Source organism: Netta rufina, assembly GCF_964035555.1.
Source record: "Netta rufina genome assembly, chromosome: 8".
NCBI classification, from domain to species: domain Eukaryota; kingdom Metazoa; phylum Chordata; class Aves; order Anseriformes; family Anatidae; genus Netta; species Netta rufina.
In genome coordinates this window covers 20,995,909-21,023,527 of record NC_140131.1, presented here as the reverse complement: position 1 = coordinate 21,023,527, position 27,619 = coordinate 20,995,909, and the positions used below count along the sequence as shown (strand labels likewise).

Below are 27,619 nucleotides of genomic sequence, written 5' to 3'. Positions count from 1 at the left end.
AGCAGTTCCAGCCCCTGTCTGCTATTCACCCTCCGCTGATTCATCCCTGCTCGGGACGACGCAGCAGCGCTGCTCTTTTCAGAGGGCGCTGGTAGCACCCGGTGCCCTCTTTGGGTACGTCGGGGTTGGAAACGAATTTGAGATCCACTCAAAGTCCCTCCTTATAAGTCACCGCCACATCCCCGGATGCACAGAGCAGATGTTTTCCACTCCAGCTCATCTGCCCAGCGTCCAGGAGCAGATCGGAGGAGACCACACCGCCCAGATTTGCCACATCATCATTTGGCAGCTGGCTTAATTGCAGCGCATGAAGCAGAATACCACACAGATGACAACGGGGCGCTCCTGCGGGCTCACCTGCCAAGGGCCACACCGTGCCCAGCCTCCGGCTGGCCGAGCTGCACGGGCTCCATCACCTCCGTAGGGCAATGAGTTGGGTCGAGGTGGGACCGGGCTCCTCAAGCTGAGCGAGGCAAAGGGCAGGATCCTCTTCAGTGCCTTTGTTGTGCTGGAATGAAAGAACACAAAGCCTCTTTAGAAAGGCTCTGGCCACGTCTCCGACTATCCCCGTGCCACCACGGCCCAGCATCGTGGCAGCGCACCCAGATGAAGGTGCAGGAGCTGGCTGATGTTACCACCTGGGATGCCCCCCTGAACCCCCATTAATTCCATCTCCAGCCAATTCAGAGAAAATCCCATTTATAGCCAGCCGAGATGTCACGGTTGGTGGCAGACAAGTCAGCCAGCCACCAGGAGCCACCAGGAACCAGCACCGGGGAGGGAGCATGGCCCAGGGCCACAGCAACTCCCACAACGGGGCCGATGGAAAACCCCAGAGCAGGAACCAACCAGGCCTGCTCAGGCCTTTCTCACACACCACATCCATCAGGCCAAAATAGGCCTCTTTCCCCACACACCCTGCTCCTGCCTGACCCTTGTCCTCCTTCCAAACAGAGCTGCCGAGGGCGGAGGCTCCTCTCTCCTCCTTTCCCCCAGCTTTCCCCAGGATCTCACTGGGGAGGGGGCAGAAAGGTGCAAATCTGGGGCCAGGAATTTTATTTGCCACGCCACGGCCGGGCAGCCCCCTCCCCTCCTTCCCGTGCCCTGCAGAGTGCTGTTGGCATCCCGCAGCTCCCTGCCGGCTCCTTTTCTTTCCAGGGCCGTGCTAATGAGGACCAAGGGGTGCTGCGGAAGCCCTTACGCTATGCAGGATGCAAAATGCAGATTGGGGACAGCATTTTGTGTGCCGGGGAAGGCGGCTGCCTGCTGTTGCCCAACCCGGGAGTTGCACCAGCTCCATGGGCGCAGCCTTCGCAAGGCAGCCGCGCTCCGGCAGCGCTGGGAAGAGTTGCACAAACGCCCCGGTAGAAAGTCTGTGCCAAAGTGGAGCAATGTAGGTTTGCAAATGAGGAAATTAGAGCCTTCGTCAAGCTGATTGCCGGGCATCCTGGGCAAGGACGCGGCAGCGATGCAGCACTTTGCTGTGTCACTTGCCAGAGCACCGTGGCAGCCTTCCCGCTGCTCAGGCCCTTTTTAAAGGCAAGCCAGGTCTCCAGACGGAGCAGCACAGTTCATTTTTTTCCAGCATAAATGCACTCTAAGCCGCTTCCAGGGACAGATGCTGATGGCAGCAAGCAGATCCCTGTCTGCAAACACAAGGCTCAAGGAGCAAAATAGCTGCAGGGTGAGGGAAGTGCCACGGACGCTCTCCTGCTGTTTGATAATGAGGGCGCAGAGGCTGCGGCACCGCTTTGTTTCAGCCCTTTGGGCAGCAAGCGCCCCACCGCCACGCTCTGGCTGGTTCAGAGCAAGCTCAGGCGGCTGCGATGCTCTCCACCGCGTGCTGACACTGTGGGACGGCAGCAAAACAGCCTCCGAAAGGAGTGCACCAAGCCTTCCTCCATGGCGAGGTACCTCCGCTAAGGAGAAACAGCAGCAAACTGCTCAGTGTGGTGTTGATAACGCCTTTGCAGGGGTTTTGTTCACCCCTATATAACTCACCCCAGCTGGAAGAGCAGCGCTGCTTTCTTGGAGGCTGTTTGCACGCCTAATTAGGCACAGCTCCACCTGCTCAGGGAACTGCATGAGTTTACCGTGCAAGCTCACTAGCCTGAAACTCTTCTTGCTCCAAACTCCACTTTCCCAGAGAACATTTCCAACATCCTTGCTAGACAGCAATCAGTGTTTAACGCTCAGCTATATGTTAAGAAACAGCCCCAAAACACAGCAGAGGTACAGGAGCAGCAGCAGCCACACGTCCTGAGCAGGCTCAACAAATGCTCTGGGTCTTCCCCGTCTCGTGCTGCGCCCGTTCTGCTCCTCCTGCACCTCCCGGCCGCCTGCCCACACGCCTGGAGTTTGGCACCACAACTGCTCTGCCCTCCTCTTGCAAAGCTCTGCTGCCTTTCATGTGTTAAAAGTTTTGGGTTCTATTTTTTTTTTCCTGTTCAGAAGACAGTTTGCAACCGTCAGAGGAGAAAGGAAACCACAAGGATTTAGGACAGCTTCACCAAGAAATGAAGCTTTCAGGCAGCGGTGTTCGCCCTCCCCAGCTGAGGAAGTGAGCAGAGCTGGGGGCAGCAGCTTTACTCAACTGTAAAAATTCAGGAGCCTAATTGAGTGCTCCAAAACAAGGCTTAGGCTCTGAAGAATTTCATTCCAACACTGTTAAGATCTTGTTTTCTTTTTCTTTTCTAAATTTTGGAAACCATGAGTTTTTAAAACCCATTTTACATAAAGGCGAGGAGTCATTTTTCTCCAGGCAAGGCTGTGTAGTGCCTTTCTGCAATGATTACACAACGTTATTTTCTGTTTTGGTTTTTATCAGTCAGCTTTAACAACAAGGAAATTCTAATAACGTGTGATTGTAATTAAGGCAACTAATGGGATTTTGTGGACTGTGATTGGCATCGCAAGTACAGCATCAGACAGAGAGGGGAACGTATAAGGGACAAATCTCCAGGACACCTTCAGAATTAGCAGCCATTTGGGTAATTATAAATCTCCGTTTTATAAGGAACGAGGAAACAAGATTAATTTATAAATCAGTTTATTTACAGATTTTGTTCTCTTAAAGTACATTTCAGTTACGAAAGATATTTACACTGGTGTACACAGGGACCCCCCTGGTTATTTTACAGTTCTTAATTACAAAAACCCCTCCACATCCTTGGGTCTGTCTACTGTGCAAAGCTGCTCTGGATGTGAACATTTGCTGAAACTGGCCCAAAAACCAAGTTACCAGGTTATTTACACATACACAGTAAACAGGTTTCTTTTTAGTATCTCCACAACACAGTACATCGGGAGACGGAGCCTCCCAGAAGGCGGCTTTGCAAATGTATATCAAAAGGCTCTGCAAAGTCAAGGGAAAAAAAACTATTAAATGCAGGTTAATTACAGTATTCCTCTTTCATCTGTATATATTTTTGCATTTAACGTTTAAATTACAAATAAGTTCAATAGTTTGCTTTTCTCCATTTTAGTTGATTTGTAAACACTTCAGATGCACTAAATACCTTGTAAGATTCAACTGTTTCTCTGCTGAAAAGTACTTTATTTTCCTAATAGTCTTAAGGTAGCAAAGGGATATGAAAGTCAGAACTGCGCTCAGTTCCGTGCAGAATAGTCACTTAAAAGGTCTCTATCACTGTGCTACTGAAGATCTTCTGCAGGTACACACTTATTCAAGTATTGCAAAAAGCTAAGGCCACTTTTTCAAGAAAGGAAAGTGAACAAGACGGGATTTTTCCAATCCCTCAATTCCACCTTGTGAGCAGCGAGCCTCTGAAAGGCAGAAGTGCTGATTTGCCGCAGCTCAGCTCAGGAAGCATCCTGCTGCGAGAGGTACTCACGCTCCTGGTCCTCACGAGCCTGGGCTTTCCCAGCCGGCACCGAGATCCTTCCGAAAAGGGAATCGCATCTCCACAGTGACACTGGCCACTGCCTCAAAGAGCTTCCAGGTCTCGGAAAAATCTCACAGCCTCGAAACTTCTCACGGGGTTGGCACCAAGATAACCAGGACCCGGTAGTATCATCTTGTTCTTTTAGTGGGGAGGTTGGGGAGAGGAGAGGAATACAGAACTCGGCCTCTGCTGTCAAGACTCCGGACTCCCCCCTACCTCCTCGTTATCAGACACGACCCAGACAGACCATTGCTTCATCGCAGTAATCATCAGTCCCAAAGTAACTCAACGCACTCGAGCTATTGAGCATACACTCAACTCAAAGCAACTCAACACACTTGAGGTATTGAGAAGAGAATTCACGTATATTCAAGTCTTTGTAGGGTTGCTCCTGTCGAGGATTGCTACCAAAAAAATAAACGGTGATGTTTGCAAAGGAATAAAGCCATTACTTACACAGTTTTCTTCTGCCCGACCAGCCGTAAAAACAACTTCTGTTGAGGGTGCTAAACTGCTGCTGATCTAAACCAGCGAGACAACAGGCACATCATCTCCAGTGGTCCCTGGTACCCTGGCAGGCCAACTGCGCAGCCTCCTCCCTGCTGGTGGCTGCACAGAAAAGCCCCACCAGCCCCACAGGGCAGCTGAAAAGCCTCCGTGATGCGCAGCACCCTTCTCAGCGCCGGCCACACCACCTACGGGACAGAAGCTAACTGCATGCCTCCGATACTCCAGCCTCCAACCTGCGCTGCGGGTTTCTACCTTCTTTCCGTAATTGCTACCTATAAAAATAACAATCGTCTCTATTGAAAAAGATACACCCAAGGAAAGGGAATCTGAGGCAGTGACCCAAGCAGTGACACCAGGCTGGCTAAATGCAGCAGCTTTAGTTTGCTTCTATTTTAAGCGTTTGAGAATTTCACAGTTCAGCATCATGACACCTTAGGCGGACAAATGAATCACTTAAGGAAAAAGGCTGGACGTTGCTCTGCCAAGACCATTTGACTTCCAGCCAGCCAGAAAGGCTGCTACTGCAGGACAGACGTGCATATGCCCTGCTGGAGGTGTTCCTATTACAGCGTTATCTCCTCCTTCTTCTTCCACTTGTTAAGCTTCCATGCATATGGCTCCCCATTAACTCGCAAGTGAGGTGCTGGCAATACTACATCTGAGAGTCTGCTTGGACCTCTGATATATCCAACACTTCCCAGTGCTGTCCCTGAAGAATTACCAGCCACGTGTCGTTGTGCAAAATGCAAATATTCCAATGATAGCTCTCCAAAACAAAACAAAACAAAAAAAAAAAAAGGAAAAGAAAAAAACTAATGGAGCACTAGCAGAGAGAGGCATCCTAAGAAGCCCAAGAACCAAGCAGATGAAAGCAGCAGCAGGTATCTCCCCCACCATGCCTATCGTGGGCAGCAGCATCTTTGGGGGACCTCCAAGAGGGCTTCGAAGCATCTCCCTGCACTCCGATGTGTCTGGAGAACCTGGCTCTCCTCTGCATCTTGTCCCAGGTTAACAAGTCGGGACATCCACTATTAAGGCATCAATGTTCGACCCCAGATTGTCTGTGTTCATCCAAGAAAAACACTAGAATGGGGGGGACAGATTAGGAAAGAGAACTCAGCAGAAGGACACTGTGGTTCAACCCGGCACCGAATGAATCGGGTACCAGCTGCCCATTGCCTAGAAGTTCTGGGAAAGGAAGGAAACAGACGGAGCAGGGAAGTTTCATATCGTTTTTCAGCTCAGTCCCTTCACCTCTCCCTTGTCTCTGAATCAGGTGCAGAGAAGCTCCGTTCCTAGCTGTACCTTTGCTTCCCACCCCCAGTCAGCAAGGTTTGGTTCCTCTCACCTTCCCTGCATCTGCCTCGAGGAGTTGGAGGTTGTGTGTGAAGAATACAGACACCGGCAGTTTCCAGAACAGACGCTTCCTCAAGTTTGGCTGTCTCAAAATGTAAGATAGCACAACCAACTGCACAGGACACTCTCCTATAACCCACTTAATAAATTATCTGAAAATAAATTAAAAAAAGCCACAAGCACAAAACATGCAGACAGTCAAGCACTGCTTTCTTTGGTGAATACACTCTGTTCTCTAAATTGTTCAAGTGATTGCTTCTCCGATTTATTAGGTGACAAGAAGGGAGAAAGCTGAGGGTGTGAAGGCCAAATTTTTGCAAGGAAACATTTTCCACTCCTGCATGTCTCGTGCCTGAGAGAATCCTGAGTATCCGTTATCTAGGAGCAGCTGGTGCTCCAGGAAGTGAAGAAGTGCTACACGGTAGGAGGAAAGTTGTCCACGGGCTCATCTTTCACGTTTGGCATGAGGCGGCCTTTATCTTGCTCCACCTCTGGATTGAAGCACGTTACATAGGAAAAGCAGTAAGAATTCTTTACTTGAATGCAAAAAGCAACATCACCTAATTTCCCTGGACTGACTGGCACCGTATCTGGTACCACATCCCGGGAAGAAAGACGAAAACCAACTTCACAGAAAATGGAATTAACTGGGCTCCGGAGCAGAAGAGACCGATGCACATTGTTAGGGCTGCAGGAGAAGAGGTGTTAAGGTTTTAACACTGTTCAGTATGGTAAATATTCAGTTATGACTAAAACCTGACCAAACCATTTCTTCTGCAAATCACTCACATTTCTAAAGACAACTCGAGCACTGATGGCTGAGAGCCTTTCCAGCAAAACAGCCAATATCCCAACTCAACCCACCCCTTTCAGAACACAGGCTGCACATCAAAGCCCCAGGGCAGGGGCCACGGACAGCTGCCGACAGCTCTGTGGCAGAACTGCGTCGGCACGCAAACAGTCTGAGCACTCCACAATGCAGCCTCTAGTGAGGATCAGCTTGTTCCAAGCAACAAATCCGGTGCAGGGTCTCTAGCGGCAGAGGATGCAAGTTCAGGTTGCTGCAATCGCATCTGTACTGCCTTTAAAACCCACGTGTGGAAGTCCAGCAGCAGTGCTCGCAGGGTGGAGAGTACGTCGGGAGTCAGAAAGGCCCATGACTCAGTGGTTACGTAGCGTCAAGTTTATTTTCAGCTCTGTCAGACAAGCAGTAATCTCCGCTGTTTCTCATTTATCTGGTTCAGTACATCAACAGTGTCTCTGATTAAGGCCTCGAAGATCCCGTCTGCCAACTGCATCTTTACACACAGTTCGTCCTCGTCGTAGTTCACCCACTGTGCTTCTTCCTCGTGAAGTTCCTGCACCTGGGAGGGTAGAGAGGAAAAGGCAGAACAAACAAACATTACAACTCCATTGCTCTAGGATAATATCCCCTGCAAAGTTCCAGAAAGAGTCCATAACAGCCTGTATCTGCCAACGGCATGTCTGTCTTTGCAAGAGATTACAGGAAACGCTTGGAATAGCAAAACGGACACGGAGCTATTTGAACCAGGCTATTTCACCGCATGGACATTTGCTACCTTTCACCATGCTACTCGTTTCAAAGGATTTCATATTCCTGCACAAGTTTTTCACTTGAAAGAGCTCAGCTAATGGGATATTTTTGACCAACACCAGCTCCATTAAAAACTCCCTAATTGCCCATTTGCAGGAAGCTGATTTCATGCAGCTTAAACTGGTAAGGAATCACGCAAAGGGCTTCAAAAGGGGAAGGAAAAAAAAAAAAAGATGAAAGATTTGACTGCAGTTCAGATTATTTGAATTAGGAAACCTAAAGGAACTTACAAACTTCTCCAGTTCTTCTATATTGGAAGACAAAACACTGGTGTGTGTTGTATGGCAGTCTTACAACTCATTTGCACAAAATACTTCATGCTTCATTGGATTTGAGAGCATTATTACAAATTGACTTTTGTGCTTTTACAGCCAGAAGAATAACTCAATGCATATTTATTTCTGTTTCTTCTTAAATTGTTGACATGCAAAATCCCATTTCACTGGTCACTGGCAAACAGGTGTCTGAGTAACAGACAGAAGTGAGTGATCTCACTCAGCAAATAGTCGTACCAGGAGTCCCTCCAAATTCCACACCTCCAATTAAACTTACTAAAAATTTGTTTTGGTGACTATTTTAGCGTTATAGACACATCCTAACAAAGCTCAAACTTTATCAAAAAAAAACAAGAATGGGGACAAACACCACTCCTTAAAATGATCCACTAGTCGGGTATCAATATGCAATAGCGTTGTCATCTCAACGAGCACAAGAGCTCCAGCCCCAGTGCACTCTTCCTTCCGTCTGAAGCTGAAGCGCGCAGCAAGGTGCCTGTTTTGGAGGTGACAGCTGCGGCAGCACAGTGATGACTCAATAACCCAAACACAGTGTGAAGCCCAAGAGCAGGCTGCTCTGGGAACCCCAGGGAAGCTGCATTGCTTCCAGGGTTTTTAGCCATTCATAAGGCTTCAGTTACACACGGGTTTTCGGTCTGACAGCTCTTTTCTCCTTCTCCTAAGAGAGCCTGGGGAGAGGGGCAGGGATCTCATCCTGCACGCAGCTTTGGAAAAGTCACACTAAATGCTTACAAATCTCCGTGCTACCGCAGCAAGCATCCTTTTTGGCACAGCCCTCATTTCCCTTACAGCTGTCAAAGATGGAGTGTAATGGTTTCATTGCGCTCCTTCCTAGCAATGAAGAAGCAACAGCACTGGCAATCAAATTCTGAACGTGCATCGTAGGCAAAAAATAGTTTAAACTGTGAACACTATCAAGTGACAGATAATTGAGTATAAGTTTGTTTCAGCCATCCACCCCCACACAGACTTCTGAGGTCTCTCCCTCGAGAAGCTAGCAGCCTACACTCAGTATGTGCTGGTTGTAAATTTTGATAAGCCCTGGACTAAACAAAAGCAGCGTGTCCCATATCCTCTCATTAACAAGGAGGTATAAAACAAGCACCAATTTGGAGCTGATCACGTGTTGTGTGACTACACACAGACCACTTAGATGAGGAAGAGCAGGAGATAGGCAACCTGGAAAGAAGAGGGTGCCACAAAGAAGTGTTACCGAAAAAGACAGGTCTTGGAGAGCAAACAGAGGCACCAAAAAGGAGACAGTGAAGATCCTAACTAGAGGAAAGATCCTGAAAGTGAGGGAAGATCCTAAAGATGAGAGAGATGGGTGGAGACGAGTGTTGGTGGACCTTGGCCCATGACTCCCATGACTGGCAGCCGGGAGCAGCTGCACAACACCAACCCACACAACCTTCTGCCTGACCGTCCCTGGCCAGCAGCATCCTCCCTGCTGGGAACGTAAGGCGAGACCTGCGGAGCTTTAGACAAAGTTTTGATTTCTGTAGATTCCCATTCAAAATCACTAACATCTGCAAAATAAACTACATTGAAGGAGTCACTAGATCATTTGGGAGGCTGGAAATAAGAGAAATCCAGAAATAAACCACTGCCTTGGAAGAATGCCAGTATGAGGAAGGCAGGTAGGTCCATTTTCACAGCACTTCATGCCCGGTGTTTGGAAACGTTAAGATGTACAACTGTGCACAAAGGCAGGCTTTGATTCTCTTCTTACAGTTTGACTTCCCTTGGGTTTAGGTCGTGGGGGCCACAGAAGCAGGCTTCTGATTAAGCCAGCTTGACAGGGATAGCTCTGCTTTGCTGGGGAATTCAAAACCGCACGGAGAACATTTTAGCCCTCGAGTCAACAAGGCCAGAAGGATCAAGTGCTTTTCAGCACTCTGTTGGCAGGCTTGTCAGGTGTAAAAACTGAACATGTAGGTTTGGCAGTAACGTGTGAGCTTTACTTTCTGAAGCTCAGGATAAAAGAAAAGGGGTGGGAGGGTCAGCACAGGGAAAGCAACAGCAGTGTTTGTTCTGGCCCTATGCAAACAGATCAGCACAAAGGTTTTGGCTGAAGACCCAAGTGGAAAAATAGTGAGAGCAATCTATTGTTAGCACCTGAACTTAAATAAGGAGATATGAGGGCTCTTACTGTAGCTTACAAAGGTTTTGAAAGGTCTAGGGAACACTGATACACCCAAAGCAGCACCTCTGCCTACATGTACGTCTGAGATTCTCCCCACAGAGCACAGACAGAACACACAAAATAAAGGAGGCAATACTAAGGGACATGAAAAGAAAAGCAAACATCTACACGTTCCTTTACCTTGATTTGAAACTGAAAGTGAAGATTTGCTGTAAACATTAATAGTCGGAACAACTGCCTAGCAGACAAGATCTCTCCTAACAGGTTCTGTTACAAATGCTTTCTGAGGAGAGAACCCGCAAAAAAAAGAGAAGAGCACAATTGTTTTTTTTGTCACTGGCAGAAAACCCTTGACAACTATTTTAGTGTGGGAAAGAACAGACAAAAGTGAAAACAGGACTAAAGATACAGTTGCTGGTGGAAGTAGCAGAGGCCAAGGCAAAGCAAACAGGTGAAGGGCTGGGCTGATCCATCCGCTTCTCCCCTTGATTCCCAGCTGGTGCAAAGGCAGACGGGCACCTGCACCTCCTCGCATCACCAGGCACTGCCCTAACACAGGCTGCTTCTGCTGTCATGCTCCCTCCCACCACACTGAACCTTTGCTGCAGTCAAGGACTACTGCCAGGAATTAGGTTTGGTGTAATGAGCCTTCTAGGAGATATCCAGGAATAACCAGGGAGAGATTAAGCCAGGCAAAATAGCCTGGCACTTGCTCTGTGCCTTCAGAGAAACCTATGTCAGCTGAGCACACAGACTTGGCTCTGGGTTTTAGAGCCACCCCCCTGTCAAGGCAGACAATGTCACTATTTGACAGTCATTACTAATGTACTGGAGAACTAAGCACGCAACAGACTCTGCTTTTTCCGTATCAAAACCCTGGCATTAGTCATACCTAGCTCCTGGGTCAGACAGTATTGGATAGTCAGATGTGTTTAACCCCTCTCAAAGCCACTAAAAATATGCAGTTGTCTCAATAAAAGCTGAGAAAATGTGTTTTCACTTGAAAATGACTTTTACTTGAATGAGAAATTAAGAAACTGGGAAGGACTTGTGCTCAGAGCTTAAATGCAAGTAACAGAAGTCAAAGAAGGTTCACCTCTCTTATAAAAGATCATGTTTTATTTTAACTGCTTATCTTTATAAGCAGACAAAGAATGCAGAGAATCAATCAGCTTCTCTGTGTAGTGAAATGACACATCCTGCACATTGTAACATAGATGTCTGCTAAACAAATCTTCATGTAACTTGAAGAAACAGAGCATTTTTGGTTGTGGTTTATTTCTAAAGAAGCTTCTAACAGCATCTAAACCTTCCAAAAAGTCTTGATTTCTTTTTCAGCAACTCATTGCGTTGTACTACTTGAATCTATTTCAGACAAAATTTGTGAAACTCCAAATCTGAATCCTCTGTTTGGGGCTACACCGTGAGTTACCAGCAGACAGGCAGCAGATCTTTCACAGACCTGTATATCCTACTGTGAACTCGGATTTGTGTTACCACAGAGCTCATAAACTTAAGCAGAACATGAAGGCTGACCAGGGGACAGAGAAAGCTATCCAAGTAGTTTGTATTTTATAGGGATTATAATAGAATAAGGTAAAAGGAATTGAGCATCATCTCTCCTTAGGCTTTTTATTTAGAAGCTTCTCTGACAGCAGCTCATGTTGCAGTATGAATTTGGTAGCAATGCCACTGAGACTGCCTTATTCCCAAAGCATGGCATGCTGCAACCTTCAGTTATTCCCAGCCTTCAGATAAAATTTTATTATCACACTCTAGTGAGAACAAAATAAAATTAAGCATGTTATTTATTAAGCCAAACTTGCCAGAGCTCTATTAATCTCTCACATCTGGGTCTGCATGTAAATTGCTGGCCAGATTGTCTGAACTTCCAACTTATTCTACCTAAAGCACTTTGATGCCTTCAACTGGAGCAATTTTTCCCAGTCAGGAATCCTTCTTTCAGGTGTGGCTCTAAGAAATCTGAAGTCAACATCTAAAACTGGTACACAAGCATAACAGTTGTACTATTAATCCTCTCAAGAGATTTAAACATAAGACTTTTTGCACACACTACAAACAGCCTCTGTAACCCAGAACCAAGAGTACTAGGATATGCAGGTCCTATACACAAGCCTTTTATTTACATACAATTCAAATTAACCCCCTGGGAAAAAGCCTGTGTTGGAAACCTTCCACTGATGGTCAATTAGAAGACCACACGACCCATGACCTGAAGTTAGCTGTGTGTGCGCGTATGTGGAATCAATTTCAGGTATAATTAAGTAAAGCACGGTGTTAATGACAACTCATATTTCCAAGTGGAACCTTCACCATCATTATAGCCAATAAAGATGTTAATCATCCTGCAACACAAGCCAACCTTTCAAAAACTAGTACACCGCCAGATACGCTCTACCTTGCGCTGTTCTAACAGTGAACTGTCTCTACCCAGTGGCAGCTGCATTCACTAAGTTCACAGCAAGCACTACAGAAGCAGAAGTCACAGTCACTGCTTCGCTTTGAGGAAAAGCTTAGCTGTGGGTTCCACCTGGCAAACTGTTTGCCTTGTACTAGGGACGTATCTTTTTTCACACTGTCTTGTTGAAGTCTTTGCTCTTCTACCCCAAAGACTTTTGCAGCCTTTTGGTTGACTCTGGTTAGCAATCAAGTCTATTATGTTTCCAGTATCACTGGCTCCAATTAATCAGTATTACTTCAAAGTAGAAACATTTCAAATTAAAGTAAAAGGAAAAATGTATTTTCTTCCCAAAGAAAAAGTTCACTCTCCTTTCAGTCAAGTATTCCAGTTTCTCCTGCAAATTCACGCTTTAAATCGTGGGGAGTGTGCAAATCTAACCTCCAGGAAAATCCAGTATGAACTGAGAATTCAAGCAATTCACCTTACTTCATGTGGTTGTGGATGCCCCATCCCCAAAGGTCTTCAAGACTAGGTCAGATGAGGCCCTGAGCAACCTGATCTAGAGGGTGGCGTCCCTGCCTATGGCAGGGCGTTGGAACTAGATGATATTTAAGGTCCCTTCCAACCCAAGCCATTCTATTATTCTATGATTCATTGGTACTGGACTTGTTTTGTGTTTTGCTTTGTTTTGGCAAGAAAAAATAATTAAAAAAAATAAACATCTTCCATTGAGATCTTATGCACACTTTGCATTCTGTAAATAGTATGTTCAAATGCTGAAATGTATGACCATGTTATACTTCACTCCGAGGGTCAAAATCTGAAATGTCTGTATTCATTTACTCACCAATATATGATCCACTCTATCTCGTTTCTTCCGCCCAAATTTCATCATCTTCTGCCAGTCTGTTTTGTGATTAGGTTCTTTCCTCAGGCTGAACAACTTCAGTACTTCAGCTGCAATGAAGCTCTACAGAACAGAAAAGGTGAGATTTATCATATTTGAGCTCAGAAATGACACACATACACAACGTTCTTTTCCTAAAGCATGAGACTATAAATGCATAGGAGGCTTCTGTTTAGCCAAGGGATATATGGTGAATACAAGTAAGTTGCAGTGCAAGTCTCTGAGGTAGCCTTACATGGGCAGAACAATTATTAAATCCAGAAGTGGGAAAAAAAAATAACACCCATTCCTGGAACAATCTTGAGAACAAGAATTTTCAGTTAAGCAGTACAGTAAACAGAAGATTATGACAGTTCATTTTGTAGGAAGTTATTAAAGAAAAGAAGGATGTGAGTTTGGTGTCCTTGTCCTGTGACCATGCTCTCCTCTGCCACAGGTTTCTCAAAGTCTTCTCAACTAAACAGGTTGATTCAAATACTATTTCTGACTTTTCTAGAGAGTTAACACGCTTTATCTTCTGCAGGCTTATCAAAATACAGTCCAAAATAACAATTTAAGAAGAAACAGTACACCTAGGAGCTGTCATTTATGTCCTGTCAAGCCGTATTACAAGTAGCTGTATTACAAGTTCTTTCACAAGTTCTTTGTCGAGCACTTTCAGAAGCAGTTTTTTTTTTTTTTTTTTTTTTTTTCTCCTCTAACAACCAGCCCTACAAACTTAACTTTGGTCCAGTCAGGCTCCACCTTTTGGGGGTTTTGTCCTTTCTCAAGCACTACCACCAGCAACAGGGTTTCTCCTTTGGCCAAATACAGCAATAACCTCACCAGTCAAAGTCTGGATCCATACAGGCAACTCCCACTGTTCTCAGTGAGGTTGGCACAGGTGTGTCTGTTGAAAAAATCCAGCTCATCCCATTTGGCCCAACCCTACAGTTGGATCCATGCCACTATACCTAATAGAGAGTTCCAACGAGGTCTGCTGAAGCAGCAGTCTGTCAGCATACCAATTTTGTAAGACCAAGGTCTTCCTGTCAGTTCTGCATAGAGGACTGTGGTTTAAAAGTAACTAGTATCAGCCAAGATGACTGGGAGGCAAATCTGTTGAGTAGAATGGAGCATCCCGACAAATTCCCTTTCAGGTTTGTCATCTCATTTCTCTTCTCAACACTTCTCATATTGGATAGATCTGTTACTACCTTTTAACCCTCAGGCAACTGTCACTACAACATTTTTCATCTCCTCTTCCCCGTTATCACAAGGATTTCTTCCTACCTTGATTTCATCCAGATCATTTGGATCTTTTACTCGGCGAAAGTAAGCAGATGTGATCCTACACGGTTTCATCCAAATAGGCTGATTTAGATTAGGATCCTCAGCAAAGATTTCTCCAAAGATCTCTTTTGTTAAATCAAATACCACCTTAACAAAGGAAGAAGTTAGAATTAAGGCTTCTGATCTTCATGGTAACAATTCAAAGGACAAGAACAAAATGCCTGAAGACCATACCTTTTTATAGACCTGTTTGTTTATCGTGTCCGTGTCCTGCTCTTTCATGGTACCACTAAGATCAGTGTGAAGGCTGAAATTTTGAAGATCATGACCCAGCTCTTTCAGTTTCCAGAGTTCCTCAGCTGCTGCATGCACCATCCCTTCCACCTCCACTGCAGTATGAGGGACTGCCAAAGGCTCCTCACACGGCTTTGTTGGAACTTTCTGTGCTTCTACCTTGGGCAGCACTGCTGGTTCCTCAGCTTGCTTCTGCTGGACCTTACGGGAGCTAAGGCCATAGTCCTCATCAAACCAGTCTTGATCATCTCCCAGCACGCTCAGGAACTCCCGATTGAGCTCCAGCTCAGCCAGCCTCTTGGCAAGCTCCTCCTGACCGCTCGCACCAAACACTGGACTCTCCTGTGAATTAAGAGTCACGGGGCAAATATAAAACAGTGTCACACCGTTGCCTATCAGGCATTCAACTTGTATTTTTAAGTGCTCTACTAACTGGCTACATATGCACAACTACTCTCAATTCTTTTGAAGATGATAAACAGTGCATAGTAAAATTAGAAATGTTTCAACTCAGATACCTGGATCTTCTACCACTCCTGATGAACACTTTCAGAGGGTTCCTACAGAGCTTTCAGAGGCTTCCTACAGAAGACCACCTGTACCTGCCCACTGCGTGTCCTGATGTTTAACTGTTTAGGAAAGGCTGAGTAGTTTAAAGAGTGATAATGTGACATGTAACTTTTCACTTTGCTTACCAGCAAGTCTCGGATCTGCTTCAACAGCCTAAAAGCTTTTAGCAGGCAATGGCCGTTTTAGTGACTGAGCAATGGTGAAATGAGCTGAAGCTTTCTGAAGCTTTCTGTGATGATAATATATTGAGATCAATGGCATAGCAGACAGGTTTACTGACATCTTCAGCAGAAAGGCCAAGTTCTAAATCTGTGTCATTAATGGTTGTTCTGAGGAAGCTTGAACTTCCACTGCTCATGATATATTACTTCTGTGGACAGAGCAGTCTGACAACTTAACGATCCCTATAGCAACTAATTATTTTACAGGATGATTGTTTCATATCAAGGATAGACAGAGGTAAGTTTACAGATTAATGTACTTTGACATTTTTAGAATAAAATTGAGGGTAACGATTAAGTGAAATCAAACACGTAAGCAGAATGCAATCTAAATTAAGTATTTTTCACTTTGATGTGCCAAAACTTGTCTTTAAGCCTGCAGGGCTACTAAAGTGAGTTGGGAATGGGGAAACATGAGAACACACATTACACCCATACATACAGACACAATCTTCACACCACCAAACAGAACTTGGGAGAAAACAACTGGTGCTACACCGCATCCTTCAGATTCAATAACCATCAGTCAAAGCAACCATCATCAACTCTTAAAATTAGAGCAAAATATTTGTTACTTACTGGTCTGGGACACATGTCTGGAGAGGAAAGTTCTTCTCTTTCATCTTCCAAGTCTGAGCTTAGAAAAAAATTATTCAGTCCATCAGGAATCTGCTTTTCTACTTGCTGCGATGGGGTATTGGATTCTTCCCTCACATCACAGAGTTCCTGGTTGCTGAGTTGGATTTTCTCATTCCTGACCTTCTTTATTTGCTGTAACTGATTGACCGTGTCTTTCACAAAATCTTTAAGCAGACTGTCTGTCAGCAAACTGACCTTTTCCAGTTGGTCTTTCGACTTTTCTTCTTCTCTAAATGGTAGCCTAAGCTGGGCTTCTAATTGGTTCTTTTCTTTTGTCAGCAAATCCAGAAGTGGAGTTGCAGGCTTCTCCACAACTTCAGGAGAGAGATCATCTAACTTTTCAGAACACTCTTCCCCCAGTGTTTTCTGCCTCTCCAGTTTTTCAGAAAGGAAATCCGAGATGTCATCCAACTGAACAGTGGATATCTTGTCCATCACACCAGAAATGGGAAGAGCAAGGTTGTTCTCCTCTTTTATAGCATGCTTCAGATAAGCTACCACAGACTGTTCTGGGACAAGTGATTCAGTAGCTACAGAAATCTCCTTCATGTTGTTTGCTTTGGAAGATGAGTCCTCATCAATTTTTTCTCCAGCTGAGGCTTCCGAAACAGCTGTGCCTGCAGGAGCTTTATCCCGGGAAGAGTTCTCTGTTGCACTTCTGCTCTGGCTTTCATCTTCTTTGCCAGATTTGGAACTTCCTTTGCCTTTCTGCTCAGCTTTGTGTTGCTTCTCCAGTCTGTCATCAAAGAATGAATCTTCATCCTTATTTGTGTCTAAATGGCTATCAATACTTTCTGCAATGTGAGAGATTTTTTGAGGAGGAGCAAAAATACCGTGCCTTTCTTTGCAATCAAAATATTTAATACCATCGTAAGTTCCATTGTTGTTCCCTTCAGGTTTATCCAACTCCACACCAGCCCAAAACCCTTTGGCAAATTTAGTCAGACCTTTGAATCGCAGTGTTCCAGGTTGGACTTTACTTACAAGTACCCTATCACCAATGCTGAAGTTTGACAAATTATCTGTTTCTTCTGTGACTGAAGCAGAGGCCCATTGTGGTGGCTGTGTGGGAGCCTGTTCTTTCTCCACATCAATGCGTTCGGTATTTTTCATAAGTTCTGTTGGAGACTTAAGTTCCAACAATCTCTCCGAATGCTTGCTGCTGGAGAGAGAAAGAGATTTGTCACTGAGGTATTCGCTGATTTCGCTATCACTGCCAAGGCTCGTGGATCTGCTTCTGTTGGTTTGTGTGTGCTGTGACTGCTCTCTCAGTGAGTGAGTGTCCCCTTTAGGGGAGAGAAGGGATGCTTCAAAGTCATCTTTGTAATGTTCCACAGCAAGTGTTTCTTCAATTGCTGCCTGTTTCCTGGAGGAGGATCCTTCAAAGTCTTCAACGTATGACGGCTCTTTTTGACTAAACAGGTGTTCTGAAAGCTGATCATCTTTTTCCTCTGCTGATTTGCTCAATTTGCAATGAGACTCCTCTACGTTTGGGACAGTTACAGCATCTTTATCTGCCAGTCTCTGTTCTAAGACTTCCTCCTTACCATGAAGGCTTTCCACAGACAAACCAAAAGGTTCCTTTAGAGAGTGTTCATTTGCAGAATGGAGGACTTTTGCTGGAGTAACATCCAATAAACTCTCCTGTTCTTTATCTAAAGTCAACAACACATCAGAACTTTCCAAAGGTTTAATATAAGAATCTTCAATCTCATATTCTTCTGATTTTATATATTCCAAGTCTTCTGGTATCTCAGATTTTTGACTGAAGACAGCCTCCTCATTGGGTACACTTATTGCAATGCTTGTTGACCCATGGGATATCCTACTAATATCTTTTATGTCTTTGAGAAGAGCTGATGAGGACACGTGATCTAGGGAATCACCAGATCCTGCTCTGGAACTCCTTGGTGACATTAAAACTGAGGAAGATTTTCTGGAAGGTTCTTCTGCATGAACATCTGTCACCTTCTTGCTGTGCACAGACACAGATCTCTCGGTTCTTGATGACACAGCATCTTGAAGGAAAATAAAAAGTGAATCATAAGAAGTGAATCACAACAGATGGCATAGCCTGCACTGTCTCATTGATGTTGGCAACCATAGCCAACAAAATTAACATCAAGGTTTCTATGCTAAAAGATGCAAACTGGTGCCTTGGAAACACAGATTTTTAACTGTCCTACAAACATTTGTCCAGTTCCAGCACTATAACATTTTTTAATTCTGTTTCTTGTACCATTACTTTATAACACTACAATGCTTAGCCCAACATAAAGACTTAGCAACCTCATCTAGTGAAAAGTGTGCCTGCCCATGGCAGGGGTGTTGCAACTAGATGATCTTTAAGGTCCTTTCCAACTCAGACCATTCTATCATTCTATGAAAACAACCACGCTTAGGACTGCGGACAGAATCACGGAACAGCTTGGGCTGGAAGGGACCTCAACAATTATCAACAGCAAAACATTGATAAGTATTAAAAAAAAAAAAAAAAAAGGAAACAGCTGTTCCTAAATATCTACTTCTAAAGCCTTAATTATTTTGGTTTCCTTACTTTCCCTCCAGTGATAAAGAAATCGGAAATAAAATAAAAGGAAAAAGGCTGTCACGTAATTATGATTTCATAAAAACCTCACCAAGAATAAAACTAAATAGTGAATATTCACGAAACAGCAAAAGCAAATGCAAATGCCTACTAAGTAGAACTAATAAAGCATGAACAAAAAAAACCTTTATTTAATATGTAGTGCTATACAAAATGTATAGTTATATTTGTATTATTAGTTATATTTTATCGATACAGCACCTCTCATCAACATTTGTTCTAGTACAAATTCTTTAAAATAAAGAACTCAAATACTATGAGGTTTCAGAACTGAGAGCTGAGGGAGTAAGGGAAAGGAGCCATAACTTAGGGACCTCCACTCCCCAGGTATTTCCAAGACCAAAACAAATGTAAACGTAAACATCAAAGTAAAAAATATAGCTTCACCGCTGTGGTTTTATCAAGTCTCCATGCTCTCTTAAAACCTCTTCTTGAATAAAGAAGAATAAGATTAAAGAAGTTTAAATAGTCAGGCTTCAAGACTTTCATCGGTAGTACTGATTCTTCTATTTACATACCTGCATACTCTGCAATGGATTCCAAAGATGCTCTGGATCGCTCTGATTCAGTCAGTGATTTCCAATTTTTAGCTGTCTCCGGCCTAAAAGTTGAAATATTGAGTTGTGTGAACCATTGTTACATGAGAAAGTGCTCCGTTTTGATTTTAAATAGATAAAAATGAAACTATGAGCATCTATAATTCTATCAACGTATTAATGGTCACAAACGGTTTGGTTTGTCAACATACTGTTAACTTAGAAAACAGGAGTGGGGACAGAGTTGGTGGTTTGGCAAACCCTGGAAAATAATTTTTTAAAAGGTTAATCACAAACCTTGGCCTTTTTGCAGCCAAAATAGAGAAAAATACTTTTTTTTTTTTTAAAAAAAGAATGCACTAAAATTGCACCATCTGCTGGAGAAAATGAAACACTTAATACTGTGAGAAGTGCAAAAAGTCAGCTGAATTGTCTACTTTTTAAAACATGAGATCCAAAACAGATGTAAGTTGAAAAGATGAACAGTTTGCCTCACAGTGCAACAGGCATAAAAACTCTTACAGGTCAGTGATCCAAGCAACTGCTTTGCACATTCTTGCTCAATCAAAAATTATTATTCAGAACGAACTTGACAACAGCACCTGAAAGGCTGGGCAGGACAGAAATAAGATGCATATGATTACAGGGACAGTGCATCTTATCTATTTTGGGCCAAATGTAACCAGCAAATGTGTCAGCAGCATACTGCCACTGTCCAGTGCTTTAAGGAACAGCAGTTAGCAGCTTCGCTTGCACCAAAGGTGTCTGCTCAAACAGCAATCATTGCAGTTTCAGAATAATCTAAGCAAGAAGAAATCCCATTTACCTATGGAGTGGTGGTGCCTTGATCTTCGGTTTTTCAGTAGCAGCTGAAGATGGAGTTTTAATCTGAGGTTTGGCTGTGGGTGATAACTCCAGATCTTGGCTCAGCTCAGCTTCAGTCTTCTTGATAAACTCATCATATGACTGAGCATAAAGAAGTTATGACTGTTAATCTACTAAATTATAACTACTACAATTTGGTATACAAAACCTATCAAAATAAATCAAGCATAGCCTCAACCATTTAAGGACACTCTGAGTTTCTCTGTACTGTTTTACTTCCTAAAGCTCCATATGTGTGAATCCTGGGAATCAATACTTTACTTTCAAAAACAAATTACGTAAGCACCACTGTTTAACCCAAGCTGGGATACTAATGCGTATGAACATATATAAACCCCACCGAACACTGTAACCTGTTAAAGGTACACATTTTAAAGAGTGTGGTTTTGCCTCCAAGGCTCTCGTTCGTTACTGAAAGCAGTTAACTAGCCAAAAACAGTCCCACTTCCATCACAATTAAACAATGCCTTTCACAGCTGTTGATACAATATTTTGCCAACAACATCCATAATAAAATGATTTATCCATAGCTTTTACTTTGCCCATCTTCCTATGGTTCCTAACCTCCAGTTGTTTGATCAAACTGGCCTCCTGGGCTTTCAGTCTCTCCTTTTGCCTCTTTTTCTGTTCCTTTTTCAGCTGGTAAACCACAGACTTCCTTTTCCGTAGTTCATCCTTCAGGGCCCTGATCCGTCCTTCAATATCACTTTGATCAGATGTGGTTTCTGAAAAAGATTTTGTTTTAACCTTTAAACAACTTGTAAAATAATTCTATATAAAGCAGTCAATAGTCATTTAGTATACACAAAATATGGTCCAAGTGAAATATTCAGAAATTAAGTTAATTTCAACGTATTAAGTGGGATCTTGGATTCACAACACTACTGTATAGCATATGAAAGAAAAAGCACCGTATCTTACTTGATTTAGAAGAGAGAAAGGCTCTGATACATGCAGTAACTTGTTACCAAACTTGTTCACGTCAATTGCCCACATTCACATTGCTCCCTCATTAAGGGCTTATCACATCAGCTGTGGCAGAAATTAACCTTTGCTGACATTTAAAAATATGACAGCTCAACAATGCATACCAAAAACGTAACTGAAGCATTTGTTTACAGTCACCATACACAATTTCAAACTACAAGGTACACTTTACTGATGAGAATTTCTCTTGGAATAGCAGGCTCCAAAAGCAGGTTAGGTTTCCAGCCCACTTCAGATTTTTTGCCAGGTTGGCTAAATAGATCTATGAAATGAGAAGATGACTGGCTGACAGCTGCAAGGAAAGCCAGTTTGAACGATTAAGAGATTTTTACTGTTGCCAGGTTTTGGATTGACGTATTATTCAAGGTGAAGGAGGGTAGCGTTGAGCTTAGACACATGGCAGACTACTCTACAATTGCTTACACAAAGCTATGTGGCACATCCTTGCTCCAAGTTCTGTTTCAAAGACCTTCCTAAGATGCCATTACTGACTGGGGTTATTTTTTTTTTTTTCTTCTTAATCATTTCCTCTCCATCCCCTGCAGTCTGGCCTTCAATCCTTTTGATGATTTTCTGCTTCTGTTCCATTGTAACACTGTCCCCAGCTGCTCAGATCCATTCCCTGCAGGATAACCACATTCTACCAGCAACTCTGCCACTTTCATTATTCCTATTCTAACAAGTTCCTGGTCTCGCAGAGCTCTCAGACTTAGAGAAAGACTGGCTCAGTGCCTCACCACTTTTCTTCCCCACCCACCCGATTATGTCCACCTGTTTGTTGCTTTTCAAACATATACCAATACAGTGCAAAACAAGATCCTGGCCTCAGATGGTGCTGCCACAATTAAATATGAGAAAATTTCCAAAATATTTATCTGATACAGTCTTATGGAAGCTGCTCCCTGTAGCTGATGCCCCCTTTATCTTCTACAGCAGCAATTTCTAACAGAAGGATCTAGAATGGCCTGCTTTTCTAATGCTTGATATTATCGATGCTGTTTTATGGACCAAAAGGCTTGGATGTCCATAAACTACAACTGCTCTACCGAAGGCTCTAGAAAGTAAGTTTCCAGTAATATCTAGTCAGCCAGTGGTAACAGCAGGACATTTTGCTAATCCATTTCACTTCTCAAGACAACAAACAGCCATGAAGAATGATTTCATCATCAACAGCCAGCAAATACGATCAAACTACCATATTTATTTTCTACTAACAACGGTTGTTAACCATTTACAGAAGTTTAAAAAAGCATGGAAAGAATGGATCTCACTTGCTAATCACGAGTACTTTACGATGCCACTACCTAATTCCTCCTGAATGGTAAGTGACCATTATGCAATTATAGCTTTTATTGATCAACTCATAAGGGAAAGATCTGCACATGCTTTCATCTTCGACAATCCTGTCTACGCGTGCATCAGCACTGACATAGCGATGACTTCACTACTACTCAGCAGCTTGGAAGATTCGCCTCTTTACAATGGAATGATTTATTGTGAAACCAGCATCATCTTGACGGACTTCCCCTCTCTTATACAACCATCAACATTTGAAATTGAATCATGGAATGGTTTGGGTTGGAAGGGACCTTAAAGATCATCATTGAACCCCCTTGCCATGGGCAGGGACACCTTCCACTAGACCAGGTTGCTCAAAGACCCACCCAACCTGGCCTCAAACACTTCCAGGAATGCTGAAGATAGCAAATACTCCATTTTAAGAGTTCATTTTCATGACCATTGTTGCCTGCTATACTTTTCGCTATGGGTTCCTCGAGTGGTTCCTCATTCAGAACTTGAACATAACTTGAAGGCTTCACTGGGTTGCAACCTGCCCTCCAGACAGAACACAAACACAAACTACTCAGTGCCAGTATCTAGGTGTCAGGTATTCTTTTCTATATCCAACAGAAAAATTACTGTTACCTCAAAATTACTGTTACTGTTGCCTTTACATACATATTAAGCAAGAAACAGCATAAAAGATGACTAAGCTTGCTACATCAAGCACAGATGTCTCCAGTCTTCATAGTGTGCCAGTGAAGTTCTCTCTAAATCACAAAGAACAGCCAGTACATACAATAGAACCACCTCATTCTTTTTCCACCAAAGACTTCCTAAGCACTTAAGGAATTAAACCCAAGAAAAGTGTATTCCTCTGTGGCCTTTATCTCATTTGCTAATAAGAAGTATCTTGTGATGCTGTAACAACCACACTGTGGAATACAAGACATTTAAGAAGCTAAAAGCAAAGAAAGGCTCAAGACAGTCTTCACAGCTCAATGGAGTGGACGATGATGACTCACAGATGATGGTTTGCGCAGGAAGTCCTGGAATCCATGTGACTAACAAGCTGTGAGAACACATTAGGGAAAGGACTGCTCTGTACCAGTGCATTTCTGTTATTCCTTCCCTCAGCATTTACTGGTAGCCTGCTTAGATACTTGGCTGAAAGACTTGTGAGAGGGATATACACAAATCTTGTATTCTGTAGCTCAAAAACGCAAACTTATGCCCGATTTTACTGCACACAATCCAAATCCTTCTCAAAAAATGGGAAACAAACAACAAATATTCATTTTCTTGAGCAGATTAGTATGATATTAATTACTCCAGTTAGTGATAATGCTTACACATTTCTAGATTTCTTCTCCCAGGTCCCAGGAGTACATATTGTACCCACAGTACCAAAGGAGACATGAGGAGGTAAGAAACTCAGTATTTTTTTTAAAGACGAGCCTTATACACTGAGAACAACTTTTTTTCTGATGATCCACTGTCTTACAGGCTGATCGTCCTGGCTGTGGACAGACATTCTGCATATGGCATGAAGCATCCAATTGCTATGCACATGCCCGTGAAGGTTCAGTGGGCTCACTTGTACTGCCAGGTAACAGAGCTGTATGGCTTCTGGAGCCAGGTTGTGTTCAGGAGGAAGATGATCGTGTTTATATGGTGCTGAGCCATATTCTGCTTTCTTACAATAAAAGCAGTGAAGAATAGTAATTTATTAAAAGCACATCTAACATTGGCATTTTTAAATTCTAGAAACACCTTAACTATTAACTCTCTTTTCATGCCTGTTTGCAGGAACCTGTGCAAAGATATACACCTTATGCTGAAACAATTACGCTGAAACAAGTGACAGAACTCTAAAACCTACCATTTTCCAAAAATTTCTGTCTGCCTCTCCACATATAGGTCTGCATTTTAAATTTACTCATTAAAATGATTAGCTTTGAAAAAGCAATTAAACCCATGCAGATATTACACTTACCTGACTGTGTCATAGATAAAGATTCATCAGACCAATTGTGGGATGTCTGATGAGACTTCACAGGTGAACGCAGCTGTCCTCCAGTTCTATGGCTGCCTTTGCTGGAATCTTGCTTTGATACAGATATGCTTTTGGGAGGAGACTATGTGAGAAGAAAAGGACAACTAAGTAACTGCTTGTAAAGCTCAGATTTAAAGGAGATCGTTGCCATCAGGACTAGGTACAAGGAAAGACTGGCATGGCTAGAGAATCTTAGAACCAATGGTACATATCCAGCTGCTTTAAAACAGCTTTAATCTTAATTTGCTAGACAATAAAAACAAAAATACCAACAGCAGCAATAGCAGACTGCTTGCTTTGAGAGTGGACTTCAGTAAATGTACTCAGACCACCCCGTTACTACTTAAGTGAACTGACATGGTTGTGACTCACAGGTGCTCAATACAGTGTATGTAACTGTATTCGGTAAAAATTAAGGGAGTAAGAACTCCTACTAAGTATACCCATGAATCCAAAAGGACCGTTTCATGTAGAGGTGTGAGATGCCATTCTGAATTATTAAAACAGAAACCTATTTCTCTGTAGCCAGGCAAAAAAAATCTAAGAACTATTCTGGCAAAACGCTGCTTACTGCTTCAATATTATACCACAAACCTTTCCCACACCTCAAATATAACCTCTAGCTCATATTAGGTATTTCACTTTACTATCTTCTCTGAGAACTCTATGAGAAGAAAGTATTTCTAATAGAAATCTAGATGAGCAGTTCTTTTACCCCTCTCAGAGACAGCAAATTTTCTGTCTCTCATTCAACACAGGGCAAAGTTATCAGGCTGATATTTAGCAAAATTATCAATGAAGCAGAAATAACTGTAACAGAACACTAAAATGGATTTAGCTAGCAAGCAGACAATCCAAAACCCAATGGACTGCGTACCAGTTACAGCTATGCTTCTTCATCTTATAGCTATACTTTGGCGTACATCACTCGCAAATAAAGCAAGGTGGAAAAACATGGCATAGTTTCCATGGCCTCAAAGAATTTACACAATGGTAACAAGCTAGCCTACAGCTAATTCACGTTGGTGAACTGGGTCAGTGTTCCACCACTTAATACCGCATACCTTTGTGACATATGCAGAACATTTTGCAAGACTACCCATGGGTTTAAAAGCATTGAAACTCTGTGCTCAAGTGATTTTTCCTCACCTCAAGACTTTAAAGAATATATCTGGTCACAGTGTTTATCCATAGTAACATGCAATGGTATTGCAAACAGAACAGTTTAATCTCTGCTTCAACAGTTGGAAAGGCTGTACTTGTGTTCTCTGACAATCTTTTAGAAGCTTAAGAATGCATACAGCATAAAAATCTCACTCACAAGTTTGCCAGGTGTGGTAGAGGACTTGAACTCCTCAGAATAAATCATTTCTTCATTAATTGTACTCTGATCTGGGCTTTCTGGCTGTCCATGGCCCATAGTCTCTGATGGGACAGACTCAGCAGCTGGACTGCCAAGATCTTCTGGGACAGAGCTTTCACTGTTCAGACGAGAGCAAGAAGGCACTGGAGACTCTTCTTCACTGGCTGTTTCTGAGGTTGAATAATGAGAAAAGACAAACCACTTCAGAACTTGCACTGACTTAAATGCCTTCAGAGAAACTGTCGCCTGTGTTTAAAGTAGGAACTGCTACCAACACATCAATCTAGTGTTATTTCACTCACCTATACACCAAGAGAGGAACATCGAGCATCAACAAGCATGTTTACAAAAAAAAAAAAAAAAAAAAAACAACATGATTTAAGACTACCAGTCTTAGCGACTGCTAAATGTCTAAAACAAAGTTTTTCAGGATATTCTAACATTTTCCAGACAACATACTCCAAAAAGATTATTATTAGGGAAACCTGTCCTTCCAGTTGTCCATACAACAGCAAGAGTCACTATTAGTCTGAAGAAGTCATGGTGGAGCATATAATCTGCAAGTCAGATCTTGAATTTAGAATTGATTGCTTCCTTTACAGTAGTTGCAGAAAACATTTTAATGTTATGATTTCATCATGAGTCTCTCAAATGGCAACAAGTAAAATAATAAGTTGGGTTTTCAATATTCCTGTTTACTAAATTCCGCAGGAGTCACAGCATTATGGAAGCAGCCATGGAGAACTATTTAATATTTGAGCAATGGCTGGGGAGACAAATTTCTCTTTCTAAAGCAGAACCATGCTCCAATGCTTACTGGTAGGTACTGGTAATACAAAGTAGTGTATTTTTTTTATCCAAGCCTCTGTCTTCAGCATAAGGAGTTTTTGCTCATTGGAACTTTCTGATTCACACACATAACATCTTTAAGCTGTCTTACAGATGCCTAAAATCCACATGACTTTTCAGTAACAAGGGTAATAGGAAATAATTCTGAATTCCTTTTGCACACTGCTTTCTATAGTGGGAAAAATATATTATTTTAAGAACAACCCCTAAAGTTTTATTACCTTCTCCCACTGCAATCTGGTTCTCTGTAGTTCATAATGAAGGTACAGTCTACTTAAAACAGAATAATAAAGCTGTAGCTCCCCAAATCTGGGAACATTTTTCTTATAATAGCATCACTTATACTAATTACAGAAGTATTTGTTTTGAAAAAAAAAATAAAAAAAGAAATAGACTCCAAATTGTGTGTAGAAACATCTGGCTGGCCTTTGCTGCACCGCATGCTTAAGAAGGTACACAGCAAAGGAGGAATACCCATATAACTAAGGTCTAAAATAGGTTTAAAAAGAACAAGGCAGGAGATGACATTAAAGAGTGCAGAAATCAAGAGAACCACCACCACCACCAGATCAAAAAAGGCAGGAAGTGGAAACCTAAGCAATCGTGTCAGATTGTTTTACTCTTGTCATTTGCATCAGTTCTCCTCCACTTCCTATTACCTTTGGGCTCAGTTCTCTGATCCCCCAGTTCTTTCTTGGCTACTTTGTTTTTAAGCAACTCTTTGTCCCAGGCAGCCAGAGCCTGCTTTTCTATCCGCCGTATTTCGGCTTCCTCTGCATCTAGGCGGCGTTTCCACTCCAGCAATTCTTCAGCATGTTGTCGACGCTGCATCAGCTTCTGTTCTCGCTTAGTTAGGAACCTGACAGACAGAGCAGAAGACAATGGAAAAGCAGTCGACCAC

The 27,619-nt window shown here is 43.0% G+C and overlaps 1 protein-coding gene across 4 annotated transcripts in view; it reads right to left on the bottom strand.

Annotated features, from left to right (window-relative positions):
* Window positions 1-3,053: 3,053 nt before the first annotated feature.
* Window positions 3,054-27,619, bottom strand: part of CEP350 (centrosomal protein 350) — a 69,630-nt gene continuing 45,064 nt past the window's right edge. For all 4 annotated transcript variants that reach the window (XM_084290765.1, XM_084290767.1, XM_084290766.1 and 1 more), the window contains 11 exons: window positions 27,378-27,577; window positions 25,828-26,039; window positions 24,447-24,588; window positions 20,747-20,907; window positions 20,124-20,263; window positions 19,280-19,362; window positions 16,094-18,171; window positions 14,664-15,065; window positions 14,430-14,576; window positions 13,098-13,220; window positions 3,054-7,135 (listed from right to left, as the gene is read on the bottom strand). In XM_084290765.1, the coding sequence (XP_084146891.1) occupies window positions 6,971-7,135; window positions 13,098-13,220; window positions 14,430-14,576; window positions 14,664-15,065; window positions 16,094-18,171; window positions 19,280-19,362; window positions 20,124-20,263; window positions 20,747-20,907; window positions 24,447-24,588; window positions 25,828-26,039; window positions 27,378-27,577 (3,853 nt within the window). In that variant the 3' untranslated portion in view covers window positions 3,054-6,970. The remainder of the gene's footprint in view (window positions 7,136-13,097; window positions 13,221-14,429; window positions 14,577-14,663; window positions 15,066-16,093; window positions 18,172-19,279; window positions 19,363-20,123; window positions 20,264-20,746; window positions 20,908-24,446; window positions 24,589-25,827; window positions 26,040-27,377; window positions 27,578-27,619) is intronic.